Genomic DNA, 19619 nt, shown 5'->3' on the forward strand with positions numbered 1-19619 from the left:
GTAATTATAAGGAAAAATTAAATCTTTCAGTCCTAGGCCTTCAAGGCCTGTTGAGATTAATAAATATGCACAAAAAAAGATATCTTTGAAAGCTGTAACCACAGCGAAATAACGCTTCTAAATGCAGCGTATAAAATATTTTCCACAGTACTGTGTCACCATATGGCACCATATGCAGAAGGGATTAAGGAAAAATACTAGGCTGGTTGCAGAGGTGGTAAATCGAAAATTCATCAATTTGCAACCCTGAAACAAATTTTGGAAAAAGCACTGGAATATGGCATTGATACTCATCATATATTTCTAGACTACAAAGCAGTCTATGAATCTGCGAATAGAAGATAAATGTTGGTAATGTAAAAATCGGTTGGTAAATTTAACAAAACTCTGGAAAAAGTACGAATTCGGGGGAACTGTCTGAACCTTGTAAAACAAATAACGGGCTGCGCCAGAGAGATTCTCTCCCCTGAGACTGTTTAGTCTGGCTAGTCTTAGTTAAGTAATACTTATGTCATAAATTACAAATATTGGTTTAATATATAATAAATCAGTGCAAATCCTTGTCTATGCTGATAATATCAATATTGCTGTGTGATCGGAAAACGATATACGCGAAGCGTATGTAGCAAAAAAAGAATCAGCTACAAAAACAGTTTAATAATAAACACCAACAAAATGAAGTATATGAAAATAATCACCCAACCAAAAACATATACCCACTTATTACAGAATACGTCATCGAAGCAGTGAACAAATTTGTATACCTGAGAGCTTTCATTAACACTAAAAATAATACTACCGCAGAGATAAACCGCAGAATTTGTACGGCCAACAGCTGCTTTTTTGGGCTCAATCTCCTCCTGAATCCATAATTATATCGAGAAATACAAAAATAAAACTCTACAAAACAATAATACGCCTAGTCCTAACATACGATTCAGAGACCTGGACTTTAACAAAAAGTAATGAAAACATGGCAAATCTATGGAACAGTGAATGACAATGGAGTGTGGAGAAGACGATACAACTTCGAACTTTATAAAATATACCAGGAACCAGATATCGTAAAACATATTAAGATAGGGCGTCTGAGGTAGATAGGGCATGTAATGCGGAGGGAACAAAATGACCAAGCTGGAAAAACTTCTTACTATTTAGCATTGATCCAAAAGTATATTATTGATTAGCGATATTGTTTTTCATTCCTGATTGTTTCTTTCTTCTATCGTGATGTCTACATGCCGTTCTTTCGTGATGATCATACCCAGGTACTTATATGTGTCGCAATGTCTGATAATTTCTCCATCTTCCAATGCAAGGTCCTGCTGTATATATAGTACTGTTTTTAAAGGCAATTCCATATTTTTAAAATTGTGTTTGTAACGATATGCACTGATTTTGTCCAATCAGCCCTGCACCAAAAGTTTCTTTTTCATTGACGCGCGTTAGGGGAGATGGAAGGCCTACGACGATATAAAACACTATATACCACAAGGAAGAATCGAGTTACGCTACAGTACTCATCTAGTAGGAACTTCCTTGGGCCTCTGGGTGTTGACTGGAGGCCAATCGTCCGGGACTTCCATCAGAGTATTGACTAACGGCCAACCGCTTCTGCTAGTGTGTTGATCTAGTGGAAAATCCGTACCCGGTCTTGAAGTATATATCTGAGACAGACCTATTCTTTCCCGTGACTAAGTATTGATTAGTCGTTGTCCGCTCCTCGTTGGACCGAGTGTTGATCGGCCCATTCCATCTCTATTCCATTAGCCCGTCCTTTCCGGTCTTCACCGTGTGTGTATTAACACACTGTAATCACCGTTTAGGTAATTTTATGGCAATAAGTATATTTTATATATTTTTATTCAAACTAAATCTAAGATTAACCTGAGCAAAAATAGATATGCCGCTTCGTACAGCAATAACAGACACAGGCTCAGTAACGGATACCACCACAGGTATGTCGTGGATATACCGCCTGTCTAAAGAGGTATTATAACACCAAACCGAAAAGTTCAGCTTGGAATCTGAAAAGAAACTAACCCGAACAAAACCCGAATAGGAATCGACTCCGAAGAGAACCGAAAAAGATCCTAATCCGTATATAAACCGAGTAAGACCCGCATAGAAACCAAACCGAAAAGAAACGGCATAGCAGCAGGCCATTTAAGAATTGTGACAACCGTTTGTAGAATAGCGCAAAAATTAAGGTCTGGGTATATTTAAGTGTCACGCTATGTTAGAAACTATAAATAAATGTCTTACGTGTAAACCGTCGCAGATACAGCCAGCAAGAAGATGTGACTATTTACTAAAGAAAAGCCTTGGAACAATGTCTCAATTGAGTTGGTGGGACCACGCCCAAGCATATTTTTAACAGTACTCCAAGACCAATTTACGAAGTAGGTTATCGCCTAACCGACAAAGGACTTACAAAAAAAATGTATGCTACATTTTTTTCCCAAAGAGAAGGGAGTCTAATTATGTGCATCGCCTCCGCTACGTTAGCGCACAGTACACAGGCATTCCCACCAAAAGTTCCTCTTCCATCAACTCGCGCCAGAGGATATGGAAGACCTACGACGATATAAAACAGCTTACGCTACAAGAGACAGAAATTAACAATTTAGTCTTCGACCATAAATGGAATAACAGTGGTATTATCGGGATGATACCAGTATCTTATAATTATTCTTGGTAGAAAAGTTACGCGATAAACATAAAAACTATTTAATATTAATGAGTATTTTATTTTATTCTATGCTTTAACAACGATTTTTCCTATTCCTTCACCTTTATTCATGCTTAGAAAAGCTTGGTACAAATTTTCAAATCCTTCAAACACCGTTTCTTTATATTTTAGCTTGCCTTCCTGTATTAATTTCAAATTGTTGGGTATTCCTTCATTCCATCGGTCTAGCCATCGATGAACATGAAAACCTTGTATGGATAATTCTTTCATTACAATCAGAAGAGCAAGATCTGGAACTGAAATTGAAAAAAAAAATTAAAAGAAAACTAAACCTAGAATTAAATATAAGACAAAATAATTTAAACAATATTATCATTCAATCTTCGCTTATCCACTGCTGGACATAGATCTCCCTCATAATTTTCCATCCATTCCGATCTTGTGCCTCTTGCATCCAATTCCTATGGCAACGTTTTAGATCGTCAGTCCAACGTGTTGGTGGACGACCTCTGCTTCGGTAGGCATCATCTCTTGGTCTCCATTCCAGTATCCGCTTTGTCCCTCTATTATCTGTCATTCGAGCCACGTGACCTGCCCAGTTCCATTTCAGTGTTGCTACTTTCTCTACTGCATCAGCCACTCATGTTCTTTGTCGTAGCTGGCGATTTGGGATCTTGTCTTGTAGTGAAACGCCGAACATACCAAGCTCCATCGCCCTTTGACACACACGGATCTTTTGAACTGTTCTCCTTGTCATGGTCAACGTTTCCGCACCGTAAGTTAACACTGGCAAAACACACTGATTAAACGTTTTTCTTTTAAGGCATATTGGTATATCAGACGATTTGAAAATATGGTTCAGCTTGCCGAAGGCTGCCCAAGTCAGTCTTATACGACGGAGAAGCTCAACGGTTTGGTTAACTTTTCCTATGAAAATCTCATGACCTAGGTATTTATAGGTCATTACCTGGTCTATGGATCTTGTTCCTACGCATATATCTTCGCTAACTACAAGATTTGTCATCATCTGGGTTTTAGATATATTTATTTTCAATCCTTCTTCTAGCGAGGAAAGGTAAAGCTGATTTAAAAGTTCTTTGGCCTCATCTATCCTTATCTATTATACAATATAAAGTTTATAAATTAAAAATCACCAATACGTTCTTTAGATATAGAAGACATAAAGATATTTATAATTTTACATGAAGTGCTCATCGATGGAAATGTAATGGCATGTCCTGCAAAAAAACAGGAAAACAAAAAACAAAATGGGTATATCGATGGAAGGCAACCTTATATACGTATTTCTAACAATTTGGTCATCATCAGTACGGTGCAGCCAAGTTTGAAAAGGAGCATGTTAATATGTTCCCAAGATAACATGCTCGTTTTTCAACTCAGCTTCAACCATGGTTGAGCCTATATGCATGTATATTGATAATTTGGTTTCCAGTTTAATTTTTGTCGACGCTGTTATTAAGTTTACTCTTCGAGTTACCGCTTTACATTTTGATATTCTTCTCTGTACCTATATCTATCAGACGTTCCTTCATGCTCCTTATATATGTATATTCCTGACATGTTCTGATTTTATAGTCTTCATGGCAACATACGTTAAAAATAAAATTACAAAACACATAACAGCTAAAAGTTATTTTTAAAACTTACTTTGGGGGTCTGTCTCATTGTATCCCGAAATTCCTCCGCATACAGCTGTATGTCCATAGTGGTTCATATGCTTTAGAACTGAGAATGTTATTTCACCTCCAACCTACAAATGTATTTATACTAAAATCATCCTAGTTCATCAAAATAGTGTCAAAATTGTCACAGATTAGTTATTGATAGCATTACGCCATTTTAAAAGTTATTAGAGGTACCACAAAAAAAAGTCTTTTGATTGAGGAAAATATAGTACAACCAATATCAGTTTTTATGTATTCAAAGTTATTTCATCGTTTTTAAAAATTTAAGTAATTTGAGATACCCAAAACCGATTGTTTCCAATCGCATTATTTTTTTGTAAGTGTACCCGAGTGCAGAGAAATAGAGAAACTCATATAGCTTTAATAGATTTGAAAAAAGCATATGACAGTGTACCGATCTCCCAACTATGGATAGCAATGGGTAACTTGAAAATAAACCCAATTCTTATTAACGCCACTCAAAAATATTACGAACAAAACTTTGCAAGAATTAAAATGGGACAAGAAATCACCTCTCCTTTTCAAACAACAAAGGGACTAAGACAAGGCTGCTGTCTGTCACCCACCTTATTTAAAATCTATTTGGACAGATCCTTAGTGAATATGACAAAATGTGAATATCTCTCAGTGGGAACAGATGAAGTATGTGACCTAGTCTTCGAAGACGACAAAATCAAAGGTGCAATACTGCAAACATTTGGGGGTCATTTTTCACAAGAAGGGAAATAGCGCAGAAAAAATCAGGGAAAGAATAAACAAGGGCAGAGCAGCGACCCGTGCGTTAAACTCTCTTCTCTGGCAAAAAACACTTCGACGAGAAACCAAAAAACACATTTACGGTAGTATAGTCCAAAGTATTACACTTTACGCTTCGGAAGTATATGACGTTACCAAAGCTAATAGAAACAAACTTATGACGATATAAATGGATTATCTAAGACAAAGCTGAGGTAGATCGAAACTGGAGAGAGTTAGAAACGAACAAATACGAAACGAAATGAAAATGGAGCGAAATATCAATGATGACATAAAAAGAAAACAATTAATCTGGTTCGGACATGTTAAAAGAATGCCAGAGTACAGATGGCCTAGAAGAGTACTGGAATGGATCCCTCCTAAAAGAAAAAATAAAGGACGACCACAGAGAAGTGGGCGCAACGATATTGATGAAGCAATGGCGGCAAGAGACTTGGAAGAGGCAACTGAATATGACAGAAAAAGATGAAAATTGGGTGAGTATTGTCTTTTGGATTTTTGTTCAAACGTATCAGCTAGTAAATTGGCGGAAGGAGTGTGTTTTTAGTGATGAAGTATATTCTCTCTATGAAATTTTCTTGTTTTCTTTTAGCACGTATTTTGCTCTGGCCTTTAGTTTTTTAAATTGCACAAAATCTTCGTTATTTCGAGTTCTTCGATATCTGTTTAATGCTTTTTTGCATGGACGAACTGCATATTCACAGTCCTTATTCCACCATGGTACTTTCTTCCGTGTATAGGCTGTAAAAGTTTTGCCAATATGTAAATCAGCTGCAGAGATAATGCAGTGGATAAGAAGGTTCAGAGATTCGTCTACGTCATCAGAAAGAGACAGAAGTGGAAGTTTTTTTTCGAGAAACGAGCAGAAGCCAATCCAATCTGCATTGGCGATTCGCCATTTGGGTACATTATAATTGCTAGATTTATTCTCGCTATTTGAAATCAGAACTGGAAAGTGATTGCTATCAAAGAGACTGTCGAGGATACGCCAGTTTAATAGAGATCGTGACTTTGGGTCAGAAAAGCTCAAATCAATTGCTGAAAATGTGCCAGAAGATATATTGCAGTATGTGCTTGATCCGGTATTTAATAGACAAGTGCTAGAACAATTTAATACATTTTCAATGACTTTTCCCCTTCCAAATGTTTTATCAGAGCCCCACATAATATTATGTGCATTGAAATCACCCACAAGAAGATAAGGAGTGGGGAGTTGATGGATTAAATCATACAGTTCCTCTTCTGAAAGTTTGTAATTAGGTGGTATGTAAATGCTACATACTGTAATTTTGCTGGGGCACCAGATGGAGACTGCGACTGCTTCAATGCCGGTAGTGAGTATGTGATGTGTAGAAAACAGATCTCTGGAAACAAATATTGAGGTGCCGCCACTGGCTCTCAGGAAGTCCTTTCGTAGACAATGGTAACCTTCGTAATTTTTAAGTTGTCCAATTTTGGTATCTTTAAAGTTTGTCTCTTGTAAACATATAAAATCTGCTTCTGTTTCTGCGATCAATTGTTGGATTCTTTCGTATCTCGGATAGAATCCGTCACAATTCGATTGAATTAATTTGAAAAGTAACTAAGTAATTAAAAGGTAGATTTTTGGGACTTTTGTGATGTATTTGAGAGATAATCGTCGTCAGTTAATGATTGTGATACTTCAGCATTGCTATTATGTGTGGTTAAATATTTATTTAATTTTTTCGTTGTTCTAGTAACTCTACCCTTAACGGATCTTTCTGTTAAAGAAGGATATATCTTATACATATCGTCCAACAGGACCTGTATTTCTGTAGTAATTTGCAGAGCTTCGATAATTGGGTTGCCGTTGCCAAATGAGTTCTTAAGGAATGCAATAATCTGATCAGCTGTTAACGAATAGTCATTCGGATTTGTGTTACAGAGATTTTATATAATTGTCTTTGTGTTGTCTGATAGAATAGCTTCGTTTGTGGACTGCATCCTAGGTTTCTTCTTAACTAATTTTGGTTTATCAGTGCTGGAGGAGTGCTCAGGAGGGGGCATTACATCAACGTCGGATGTCTGGTCTTCAAGAGAATTTGAGTCATTAGTTGATGAATGCAGTCGTTTGACACCTGGTGCTGGTAATACTGTAGTTGCTTGAAGATTTGTATCAACTATTGTAGTTGTTGACAATGTTGATGATAAATTATTTGATTGCGGCAATGAGGTTGTTTGTGTATTTGTGTTAGGACATTTGTTTGCTGTATGTCCAGGCTGTTTACAAAGAAAACACTCCATACGATCTGTAGACAAGAATATTCTATATGCGATATTCTCATGCGGTATTAAAAGTGACGTTTGAAGCTCGTAGTTCTCAGTAGCTGGAATAACGTAGACTTGACGTCTGAAACTATAATATGCGAGTACTAATCTCCTGGGATAACTGCCTTTAATAATGATATAGGCGACACCATTTGAAGTCCGAAATGTTTGAGTGCCCGTTCTATGACCTCGTTAGGTATGGATGGACAGACATTTGATATTAATATTCTCTTAGGTGCAGAAATTAGTCTTCTTATACTCAGCTCAACGGAATTTACAGTTACAGTGGAATGCTCTAATATAAGCTGGTCTACAAGTTCGGTTCTTGATAAGTAGATACACACTCGGTTGTTTGACATTTTCGATGCAAAACAAACATTTTTGGGATTAACGATGTTTCCAACTGCTTTAACGTAGTCCAATAACACAAGATTGGGATGAGAATGTATGATAATTGCTTGTTCTTTTTTTGGAAAAATAGGTTTAGGTCTTGTTTTGGGTGCAGCAACGTATGAAGTTGTAGGTGTATTGTTTTCTCCGTCATTCGTTAACATTATTGATTTAGTTACGTTTGAAGTAGTTTGTTCAATTTTGTTGCCCTTGTAGTCAAAAGCATTAGGTTTAGGATTATCCATAGTGGTTGTAATTATTGGTCAGTATCTAGATAACAACAACACACCAGTTCGTATTACTGGTTGCCTATAAAATTAATGTAAAGCGAAAGGCGATTTGAAATATATTGGTGTTTCACTAATGAGCACAAAAAAGTTCAAAGATAAACAAAATAAACAGTTCAATGCAACAATTATAGTCAGATATTAAATAATACCTTAACGCTTACTCGTAGGCAAGAGTTAACAGCAGTTTCCAATACACTACACCTTTATGTTTATATCTCCAAAATTTAGTAAATTTACAATCCAAATATTCACTTTAAAAACTTAAATAACGATTCTCAACATGAAATCGTCGATGTTATTATTGTCCAAGAAGTAACTATAGAAAAGGTTGTCATATTTGTGTTTATTGTGAAAAAAATATGTGTGCAGAACACTAATTTAGTATTTGTGGAGATTGTAAATAATATAAGAATAAACTATTCAATTCCTAACTTGTTTTTTAATCTACTTTTGACATCTTAAAAAGTATTTGTCAAATTATGTGCTTTTATATTTTGACTCACTCTCTATATTAGTTTTGCTTATTGTTATTTAACAATACATTTTCTGATTAGAAATCAAATCATTTAGAAAATTTTTTGACAAATAACTTTAAAAAACATTTAAATGTCTTTTATTTTGACAAATATTTTCGGGTCGCCTTTGACCCCACCTTGTGAAAATCGTTCCACTAATTTCCCCTTGCGATTCTAGGGTTAATTTTAATTAATAAACCAATCTTCCACTAAGAGACTTAAGCGAAGATGCCATTTAGATTTTTCTGAGGCTTTTTTCTTGTGGTACCTTAATACAGTTTTCTATTTTTATTGGGAATAAGCCACAATTTTACTTTAAAATAAGTTTATTTTGACGTTTATATAGCATCAATAAAATTTTTGTTAATGCCTTGTATGAGCGATGACAGCCTAGTATTATGTAAAATAAGAATCATTAAAAAATACTTCACACCTAAGAGAGCGACGTCAACACAAACAAAAATCAGAGTCGAAGGAGTAAATACGGAATCTTACTTCTACGGAACAGAAAAAAAAATATGTAGAATGATTAGAGGACAAAGAAAAGAGATGAACGAACTAATAAAAACGAAACACAACGAAAAACTTTCAGAAGTAAACATGGACAGACTTCTTTCGATCCCTATTTGCTACAGGTGACGATAATGAACCACCAACACCAGAGTTAACGGCAAACGAAAAAATAAATATTTAAGAGGAAGAGGTAAAGGAAGCATTAATGAAATTAAAAAACAAAAAATCACCAGAAGAAGGAGGACTAAATCTGTCGAACGAATTTCAAAGTACGGAGGACTAAATCTGACCAAACAACTACTAAAACTAATCTAAAAAATAATAGAACAAAACAGAATTTTTCAAGAATGAAGATTAAACATCCTAATACCTCTTTTCAAATTAAGAGACAAATCGGACCTGAAAAATTACAAAGAAATTAATTTATTAAACACAACAATACAATTAACAACCAAAGTGATAACAAATAAACTAAACGAAATTATAGCACTAGCAGAACAACAAGGTTTGAGGTAGGGAAGATCATGCACCGACGCTATATTTATAATGAATCAAGTGCAAAAGAAATCATTAGAATACAAAAAACCGGCATATCTCTGTTTCGTGGACCTTAAGACTGCAATTGACCGGGTTAAATTGAAGGACGGTATCCATTTATTGACGCAAAAGAGATACCTTTAGAAATAATCAAAACCATCGACTAAAATAACGCAATCAAAGTAAAAATAGAAAAAGAACTAACTGACAATATTAAAGCTGACAATGGGATAATATAGGGAGATTCCCTAAGCCTTCTATTGTTCAACCTGATTATGGATGAAATAAGGAAAAAAGTAAGAATTAAAAAAGGATACCAAATAGGAGAAAAACAACTGAAAATAGTCTGCTATGCAGACGTCGCAATACTACTTTCTCAAAGTGATGTTGATTTACAATGTAAGCTGTACCAATTTAATATAACTGCCAGAGAATTTAACATGTTAATTTCCCAAAAAAGACAATAGCAAATTTACTAAGATGTAAATTGGAGCTGGAAGGTCAGATAATAGAACAAGTGATGGAGTTTAAATATCTAGACATCACATTATCTAGCTACGGAAAGCTCGAAACAGAAGTGGAAGGTCAAGTGAACAGAGCCGCAGGATGCCTGAATGAAAGAATATAGAGAAATAAAAATATTGGGAAAGAAATGAAAGGCAGAGTTTAGAAAATAGTCATGACATACGCGGCAAAAACACGACTTTACATAGAGAGCACAAAAAAGATGTTACAAATAGCAGAGATGAAAACCCTTAAAAAAATTGATAATAAAAAACTATGAGAAATAGTCCAGTCAAGTCAAGTCAAATTTATTGATCACATGCGACATTATACAAAGTACATGTATGAGACAAGTCAAAGTTACAGAAATACATCTTAAAAGTATATAAATTAATTAACACGATAAAACATACTTAAACGTTATTTTTAGAATATGGCTCTAGCTCACAAATGTATTGATGTACACACCTCCGAAAGTTTGGCTGATGTAAATTCATTCGTATATCTATTGGTAATTTGTTAAAGAAACGGTAATCTGTTAAAGAAAATTTGTTAAAAAAATAGCTAGAAGTACATATATACGACGAAATGCAAGATGAAGAACATCAAGGACTAGGTAAGAAATAAAAGAGTATAATGGAACGACCATATAAGCCGAATGACAACAAATAGAGTAGTAAAGATGACAAGAGACGGTTTTTCAATAAAAATAAAATCAGTAGGGAGACCACAAAAACGATGAAACGACAGCTTATTGAAGGCACATTGAAAAACAGACAGTCATGTCTACATAAAAATCAAGAAGAAAAATAAATTTTTTTATAAATTTTTTGTATTTTGAATCTTAATTCCGAAGGACAAATCAAAACTTTAATATAAACTTATTTTAAAGTGAAATTGTGGCTTATTCTCAATAAAAATAGTAAGCTACCATCTAAATCAATTCGCCCAAATGTGATTGTCTTAGCACATTTCTCAAATGCTAAAATGACGACAGTTCAAATAAAAACATGATTGTTGATTTTCTGAATATATGGTTCTAGTTTTTCATAATTTCGTCGTAAACGTCACTGTCACCATATGGGACCAGTAGGCGTACTACGGACAATATGTATTAGCCTATAGTTTTATACGATAATTTTAGTTTTAGAGGAATAACTCTTGAAGAAGCGTTAGATATCACCTACGAATCTGATAACGAAGTCACTGATATACATACAGCCACCTGACTGTCAGGATCTGACCGATGAGGATTCAGGGGATGAAGATGAGGGAGGAACTGTTGAAAAGTTGAGTAGTCGTCAACTGTTAGCTCCAGCTGAAGTTGTATTTTCAAATGGTACGAGAGTGGAGGACACATCTGAAGATTTAGCAAATGAGCAATTACCTACTGTGGTACAAAATGACGTTAAAGCAAATTCAAGACTGATGGTATTCCATGGTATTCTTTATGTGAGGTTGATGGACAATAATGTGGTAGCAGTGGCCAGTACGTGTTTTGGGGTTACTCCAGTGAAATCTGTAGAGAGATTTTCAAGGAAAGATAAAAGAAACGTACCTATACCACGTCCGGATGTAATTTACAAATACAATAAAAACATGGGAGGCACCGATCTGATGGATGCAAATGTATCTTGTTATGTAAAGTATATTGATTATAATAATATAATAACATACATTGTTTTAGTTATCGTATTGGTGTAAGATCAAAAAAGTGGTACTGGTCGATATTCACATATCTTATTGATGTATCTATACAAAATGCTTGGATTTTCTACCGCAAAAGTGGCAGAAATATAAGCCAGTTGGAGTTTAGGCGAAGTATTGCTCAGGTAATGTTATAATTTACTACATATTTACGTAGTCTTACATGTTACTGTGATTTTTAGACATATTTGGCAAATTACAAAATGACAGCTAAAGGTCCAGGTCGAATGCCTAAAGCTGCTGGAAGTAACAGCCGTGTTGGAGACGATGTCAGATTTGATGGGCTAAACCATTACGTAGTAGTAGTGCCAGAAGGAAAAAGAAGAAGATGTGCCGGGTTCAATTGTATAAGCAAAGGGGGTACAATGTGTATCAAGTGCGATGTTGGTTTATGTTTAGAATGTTTTATGAAATTTCACACAAACTAGTATTTCACAGCATGTTTTTTGTATATTTTGAAATATAAATTTATTTTTTTCCAAACGTAGGTTAATTTTACACCTTTCTTTATGAAAGTTCAAAAAAAAATCGTAAATTCAAAAAAAACATTTTCTCGGCGTTAATGGGTTAAATTCTTTCGGGTACTGTTTACAGACGGATTTACATTCTGTTGTTTACTTATTACGAGTATTTTGGTTTTCTGTACGTTTATATCAAGACCTGCTTCTTTACAGTTTTTAACTAAACTGTCAACAAGTGTTTGGAGATTTGCTTGTCTAGAAGCTAGGAGTACTGTGTCGTCCACATATTGCAAATTATTGATGACTTCTCCGTTCCCAATTATTCCTTCTTGTTTATTATTTCGGAGTAAATGTTGATGGGTCGACGAAGTAAACATGGTCGACAAGAGGCATCGCTGCCTTACTACTCTTTTAGTATTAAATAATACTAAATACTAAAGTAATACTAAAGTAATTAGTATTAAGTGCCTGTGATTCCATTTCGTCTACTAGAACTGATGCTGTTTGATTCCAATACTTTGTAATTATGCGAACGTCTCTGCTATCCAAATCAATGCCTCTTAGAATTTCTATTAATATAGAGTGCTTAACATGATCAAATGCCTTTTAAAAGTCAACAAAAGAGTGCGCGACTACAAATATATCAAGACAGCTTTAAGAAAGTATGGTCATCAACAACAATGCCTCTCTAGTTCCAAACTCGGTATGAAAACCAAACTGTGTATCATTTAGGTATTTGTCGCAGTTGTTATATGGACGGCAATGTATTACCTTTAGAAAAAATTTTAGTAAATGCCTAAGCCAACTGACGCTTCTCTAAGTAGGTAGGTTTTTGCTGTTGTCTTTTTAATAAGAGCTATGAACCTGAATTGGACCAATCATTAGGTAGTTGTAAGATTGAATAAATTGTAATTAAAAATAAAATTATATCCTCTAAAACAATACTATCATTTAAAAGCTTATATATTTCATTCTTGAGATAAATATTTCTTTATAACTATGAAGTGGTCACCTCAAAGCCCTGAACTTAAAACTTAAGTTATAGCTTCTAAAACATTGCTATCATTTATTGGATAGTTGAAACTAAATATAAAGTATTTGAAATATGCTTAAAAAACTTTCACACAACAAACATCATTCTATTTAAGTTGATCTAAAACATTTAAAACTTATTTTTTAGTTACACTAGTACGTTTTTAATAATAATAGTCTCACGTTTTTCAAAAGAACAAAACTTCTGCACTAAACTACACCCTAAACAGTCTTCTTAAATTAATTTCCTGTCACGTGTGATCGTTTGTAATATAAACATTAAATTCTGCGTTTTTTATTCATATTTCAAATGCCTTATATTTGTTAAAATTGAAATATCATGTCATAGGTTTCAAAGATTGATCTTTAAAAATGGAAATTTAATACAACTGGTCAATTTTCAAAGTGATTAATTTTATTGATCTCACAAGAATCGTAAAAAATGGCAAATATCGCGCCACGTTAATTTATTTAACACCTCTATAAAAACTGAGTCTATGCAAAATACAAAACGGCAAAATACAAAAACTGCATACAAAAGCCTTGAAAGAGCATCTTGATTTTTGTCGATAGGACATTTAGATCAAAAGATATCGAATTTTTACCGTCCCGCTGATACAAATTTTATTGTGCATTGATTTCGCGCGCGTAACTCTTATGGAAAATCGACGGTCGCTTTAAGCGTTCTTTCTAAGAGAACGGTTCATGCTACACAACAAATGCTTATAAATATTTTTGTTTAACATTAACTCAGTTACATTTTTTAATTGAAACATTTTTTTCTACGGTGTGCAAATTCTTGGTAAATCGATTTTTTGCGTTTTTACCCCCCCCCTGTGAGGAGGGCTGTAGGGGAAGCCCAGGGGTAAATGTGGTAAACGTTTTTGCATCTTTTTTGGGATCTCAAAATTAAAATTTTATGCAAATTGGTCCAATTCACAGTTCATAGCTCTTATTAAAAGCACATCAAAAACCTGACCTAATTAGACAAGCGTCAGTTTGTTTAACCATGTATTGAAAATGTTTCTAAAGATAATACATGTTGTCCAGTCGTCAGAGAGTTGACCCCTTAAAATCATACGCAAGTTTGTTCGTTGTTTGCGAAAAAACACACATTGCGACATTACTAAGAGGGCATTACATCATATCTCTTTTGTTATTGGTCTGATTGAAACATGTGATACATTAAATGAAAGGGGAGGATATCACAAATATCTTAAGATAGAAAAAAAAACACACAATGAAGGTACAGATAAACATAGTTTAACTAAAAGACAAGTTTTGTTTTATTAACTTAAAGAAGGCCTCTGGCTGAATACGAAATAAACAACTGATCGGATACTAACAAGCGATAGAGCAAATTAAAGGGGAGGATATACCGAATATATTCATATAGAAAAAACATACAAAGAGACTACCGAAAGAGCACTACATATCGTCTTCGTTATAATTGAACTATAGATTAATGAATTATATACGACTTATCGCATGACACTATTGAGACATATTTGCTATATATATAAAGCCTAAAGTAAATTTGCTTTATTGGCCTGAAAAAGGCGTCTGACTGATTATAAAATAAACAACTAGTCTAATACTACCATATGACACATCAAATCAAACGAGAGAGAAGGGTATTACATATAATGTATATAGCGTGCCATTAATATAATAATATATACAGGGTATAGTAAAAAACATGTCAGATCAGAAGTACACCATATCATTATTGGAGATTTTTTAAAATAATATACTTTTTGCATATTACTTGAATTATACGCAAAACGTTTATTATTATTTAAAAAATTATTGACTGGCTGTAGATGACAATTGATGACAATTGATTGGATTTAACTTCGCATGCGACGGGTAAAGTTACTAATATAATATAATTTAATACAATATTATATCTTAAAGCTCAACTTCATTTTATTTTGTAAGACCTAAATCTAATTTTATATTAATTACAATCACCGTAAGTAAAATACATTTCAACTACTCACATTGTCAAAGTAGCGATCGATTCCTTCCGGTGCAACTTCTTTGAGAGCTTCATCCAAGTTACGCGATTTATAGTTTATATAAGTATCAAAACCTAAATCCTCAACTAACCATTTACCCTTCTCTTTTGATCCCGTAATCCCAACTACTTTACAACCCATTAACTTGCACAGCTGACCTGCGATGCTACCCACAGCACCAGCTGCTCCAGATATTACTACAGTGTCACCTTGTTTGGGTTTCAGTATTTCTGTTACACCAAAGTAAGCAGTATTTCTGTAAACAATAAAAATAAAATACCTTTAATACACCTAATAACAAAATAAATTTTTATAAAAATAGAAATCTTTGCTATTCAATATTGGTTGAAGTAGTCTAATGGGCCTTCTATCAGAGGTTTCTGGGCTTTTGAAAGGATGATCAGGATTTAAGATAGCCTAGGCTTTACTTAACCGTAAGATATGTCCCTTAAAATCGTAGTATAGCCATCGGCTAATTAAGACCTAGATATCTACTCGGAGTAATCAATTTAAACGATGTCGTGTATGTGATGAGTAGATCAAAAGCATCTCAAATGAACTCCCGTTAGTGTTTAACCTCACATGATCTTCTGCTAATGTCTATCCGGGTTTATATACAGTTCCTTTATGAAAATTTTTGATTTTAGGTATATGGGCCTATATCTTGGTCTTTATTTCTACTCCTATTAAACAAACTGGAGATTGGTGGAGATCGGTACTCTAATGCGTCGAAGACTAGGCTATCATCATAATATCGAATTTTTAGGAATAAAGCAGTAGATCCCCTAGGGGGTCTGAATATAGTAAGGACCCTGTTTTATAAGATATAATGTGTCTTAGGGATTTCATGTTTAGAGTCCAAGACACAAATGGTTTTGTCAATAGGAATGTTGGTGAATAAAGAAACAATGTCAAAATGAAATGAAAAGAATTTTCGACAAAGGACGATGCGTTTTCGGCTAATGGTTGTAAGTATAAGCCGAGATGTTCTGCCAAAGTGGAACAGTTGTATGCACTGACGATGGGTCTTAGAGGGACATTAAGCTTTTAGATTTTTGGCAGGCCGTACATTCTTGGAATTTGGGATGATTTTTCTCTGGATATAAGAGAATTTTTGACATCTGGAGGCTGAGTAGACTTATTTATATGGATTTGGTTGTTTTTTCTACATAGGTGGTGGAATCGTTTGGGACGTGCTTGTATTCTGTGGAATTGAGAAGTTCGAATATTTTGGCGATAGAGTGGCCCTTTCCTGAAGTAAACGGGAGTATTAAACTCTTAACCGTACATAATATTTCAATAACAAATACAAGTTTATCTTTGAAATCCGCAGAATAGTAACAAGATAAAGTGTTATCAAAACAGAAAATAATTAAAAACTTTTATTAATTATAATAATAAAAATAAGTATATATGAGTTATCTATAATCAAACGCTATATGTCATCCAATAGATGGCGCCAGGCTTCTACTGAGATAGTATTATGAGGTTTTTTCCTGGATTTTTCCTCAATATTTACTATGTGTAGTGTTTTTCATGTTAATCATCTCATTAGTATTGTAATAACGTAATGTAATAATGTAAAAATGTTTTATTTCTGAAAAATATACAAACGTGACCTTTTTATGAATCCTCTTCTCTTGACCATGATTTACAAAAGATAACTAAAAGTTAAGTGCTTAAAAATTCAATCTCGTAACAGGTTTTCTTACTCTAGTGGAACGCCTTAAAACGGGTTCTTCAGTTTCAGTTTGAGCTCTAGGTACAATATTAGAACTTTTCATATTATTTGAAATTGCCGATTCCTCGGTAGTCACTTCGATAGGTGGTAGTGAGACACTGTGCTCTGGAATAGATGCCTCCCTTGCAACCAAATTGTGAGTAATGGTATCCGGAATGTAACACGTTTGATTATTTTGAGATGGTGTATATTTCCCATTTTGCCGTATTTGGTCTACGTGACGTTTTCAGGTTCTACCATCATCTAACTGAATTAAATAATGTAATAACCCCAATCTGAGTACAATTTTGCCAAATTACCATTTAAACTGAAAATAACCTCTCACTGAAACCCTAGTTCTATATCAAAATTTCTTAGATTTTTGTCAGTATAGGTAAATCTATTACTACACTTAAGTAAATCTAATTTTTCCCTTATTTGTCTTCCTAATATAAGTTCTGAGGGACTTTTGCCTGCAACTGTATGTGGACTTCTGCGGTACTGCATAAGAAGCTTACATATTTCGAACTCCCTGTCATTTCCCTCACTTCTCATGGTCCTTAAACATTTTTTTAGTATTTGGACATATCTCTTCCAATGTCCATTAGTTGCTGGATGACAGTGTGCAGTAAATTTTTGTGTAATTCCATTATCTTTCATGAAACTTCTAAATGCATGAGAGTCGAATTGTCTACCATTGTCAGTAACAAAAGCTGTAGAAATACCAATAGTGGCAAAAATTTTTCGGCAAATTTCAGTAGTAGTATATTTTGTTAAATGAATTTCAGGCCATTTGCTGAAGGAATCTACTAATATAAAATAATAACCTTTATTGAAAGGTCCAGCGTAATCAGCATGCACTCTTTCAAAGTAAAATTTTGGTGGCTCCCATATATATGAAAGTTATCTTTAGTTGGGTTGTTCTTGTGCCTATTGCATTCAAACCAATTTTTACAAAGTGACTCAATATCCTGGTCTATGTGAGGCCACCAGCAATAACTACGAACTAAAGATTTCATTTTGACTATGCCAAAACGTGCAGTATTTAATTCTGTCAAAATTTTATTTCTCAATTTAGTAGGTATAACAATTACTCTTTGTCCTTTCATAATAACAATAGATTGTAATGAAATCATTTTGTATGATTTATCATGTATATTTGTTCATCTTCTCATGGCGCTGTCTCTTTTCGAAGATTGGCGATCCAAATGGCAATTGTAGTTATGGAAACTGCTGCGCGAAAGATTTCTGCGAATGAGCGGTCGAACCATCTCCTCAGGTCTCTCAGCCACGAGTTCTGGCATCTTCCTACTGATCTTTTGCCCTGTACTTTTCCTTCCAGTATAACTTGAAGTTCATATCGTTCGCCTCTCAACACATGAGCCAAATATTGCATTTTCCTCTCTTTGATTATTCTTAGTAATTCTTTTGATTTACACATGCGACGAAGTACCTCAACATTAGTAACTCTTTGTACCCATGGAATACTCAGCATTCGTCTTATATATACATCTCAAAGGCATCTATTCTTTTTTCTATTTCAGAGTCCATTGTCCAACTTTCAGAGCCATACAGTAAGACAGAAAAAACGTATTCGATAATCATCGCATTGTGAGGAATTCGATTTTTTTGGTAATGCTACGAATGTTGATTTTAGCCTGTCTGTTGGTATTTTACCTGTGTCATATATCTTTTTTAGTATTTCGACATTGATATTGTCTGGACCGGTGGCTTTTCCATCTTTCTAATATTTTACTGCATGAATCACTTCTTCTTTGGTTATTTTTGGGCCTTTTTCATTAATTCGATTATCTGTGGATGGTGGAGAACAAGGTCTATCGTCGTCAAAAAGAGTTTGTACGTATTCTTTCCATCTCTCTAGTTTGTCTGCTGTACCCATAATTATTTCGTTATTATCATTTTTTAATGTTGTTGCTTGTCTCTTTTTGTGTCTACCTGTCATTTCTTTTACTTTTTTATGAATATTAAAGGTGTCGTATTTTTCCTAAAGTTGTTCAATTTCTAGGCATTTTGTTGACATCCAGTTTTCTTTCGCCTCCCTGCACTTTTTTCAAATGATTTTGTTGATTCGCTTGTATTCTATTAGGCTTGTTTTATGTTTTCGCCTTACGTCCATAAGGTCCATGATCTCTTGCGTTATCCATTCTTGTTTCTTGTTGTGTTTTATGAACCTATTGTCTTCTTCCTGTATCTTTGTTATTTTTGTTTTTAGAGCAGTCCATGTTACTTCAATGTCTGTCTGTACCAAGTTTTCGATCGCTTTTATTTCTTCCTCAAACTTGATACCTATTTCTTTTTTCTGTTCAGGGTTCTTCAGTTGTGAGATGTCTATTTTTCTTGACACTGTTTTCTTATTGACTTTGAAAATCTTTTTAATCTAAAATCCATTATAACTGAATTGTGATCGCTATGTATATCAGCTCCAAGGTATGTCTTCGTAGATTGTAGGTATTTCTAAAAGGTGT

The 19619-nt window shown here is 34.2% G+C and overlaps 1 protein-coding gene across 1 annotated transcript in view; it reads right to left on the reverse strand.

Moving 5' to 3' along the window:
- Positions 1–2729: 2729 nt before the first annotated feature.
- The window catches only part of LOC140450302 (prostaglandin reductase 1-like), a 44811-nt gene continuing 27921 nt past the window's right edge, over positions 2730–19619 (reverse strand). The window contains exons 4-6 of the mRNA XM_072543854.1: positions 15396–15669; positions 4361–4463; positions 2730–2988 (exon numbers count right to left, since the gene is read on the reverse strand). Of these exons, the coding sequence (XP_072399955.1) occupies positions 2759–2988; positions 4361–4463; positions 15396–15669 (607 nt within the window). The 3' untranslated portion in view covers positions 2730–2758. The remainder of the gene's footprint in view (positions 2989–4360; positions 4464–15395; positions 15670–19619) is intronic.

The sequence above is a fragment of the Diabrotica undecimpunctata genome, chromosome 9, assembly GCF_040954645.1.
Source record: "Diabrotica undecimpunctata isolate CICGRU chromosome 9, icDiaUnde3, whole genome shotgun sequence".
Taxonomy (NCBI): Eukaryota; Metazoa; Arthropoda; class Insecta; order Coleoptera; family Chrysomelidae; genus Diabrotica; species Diabrotica undecimpunctata.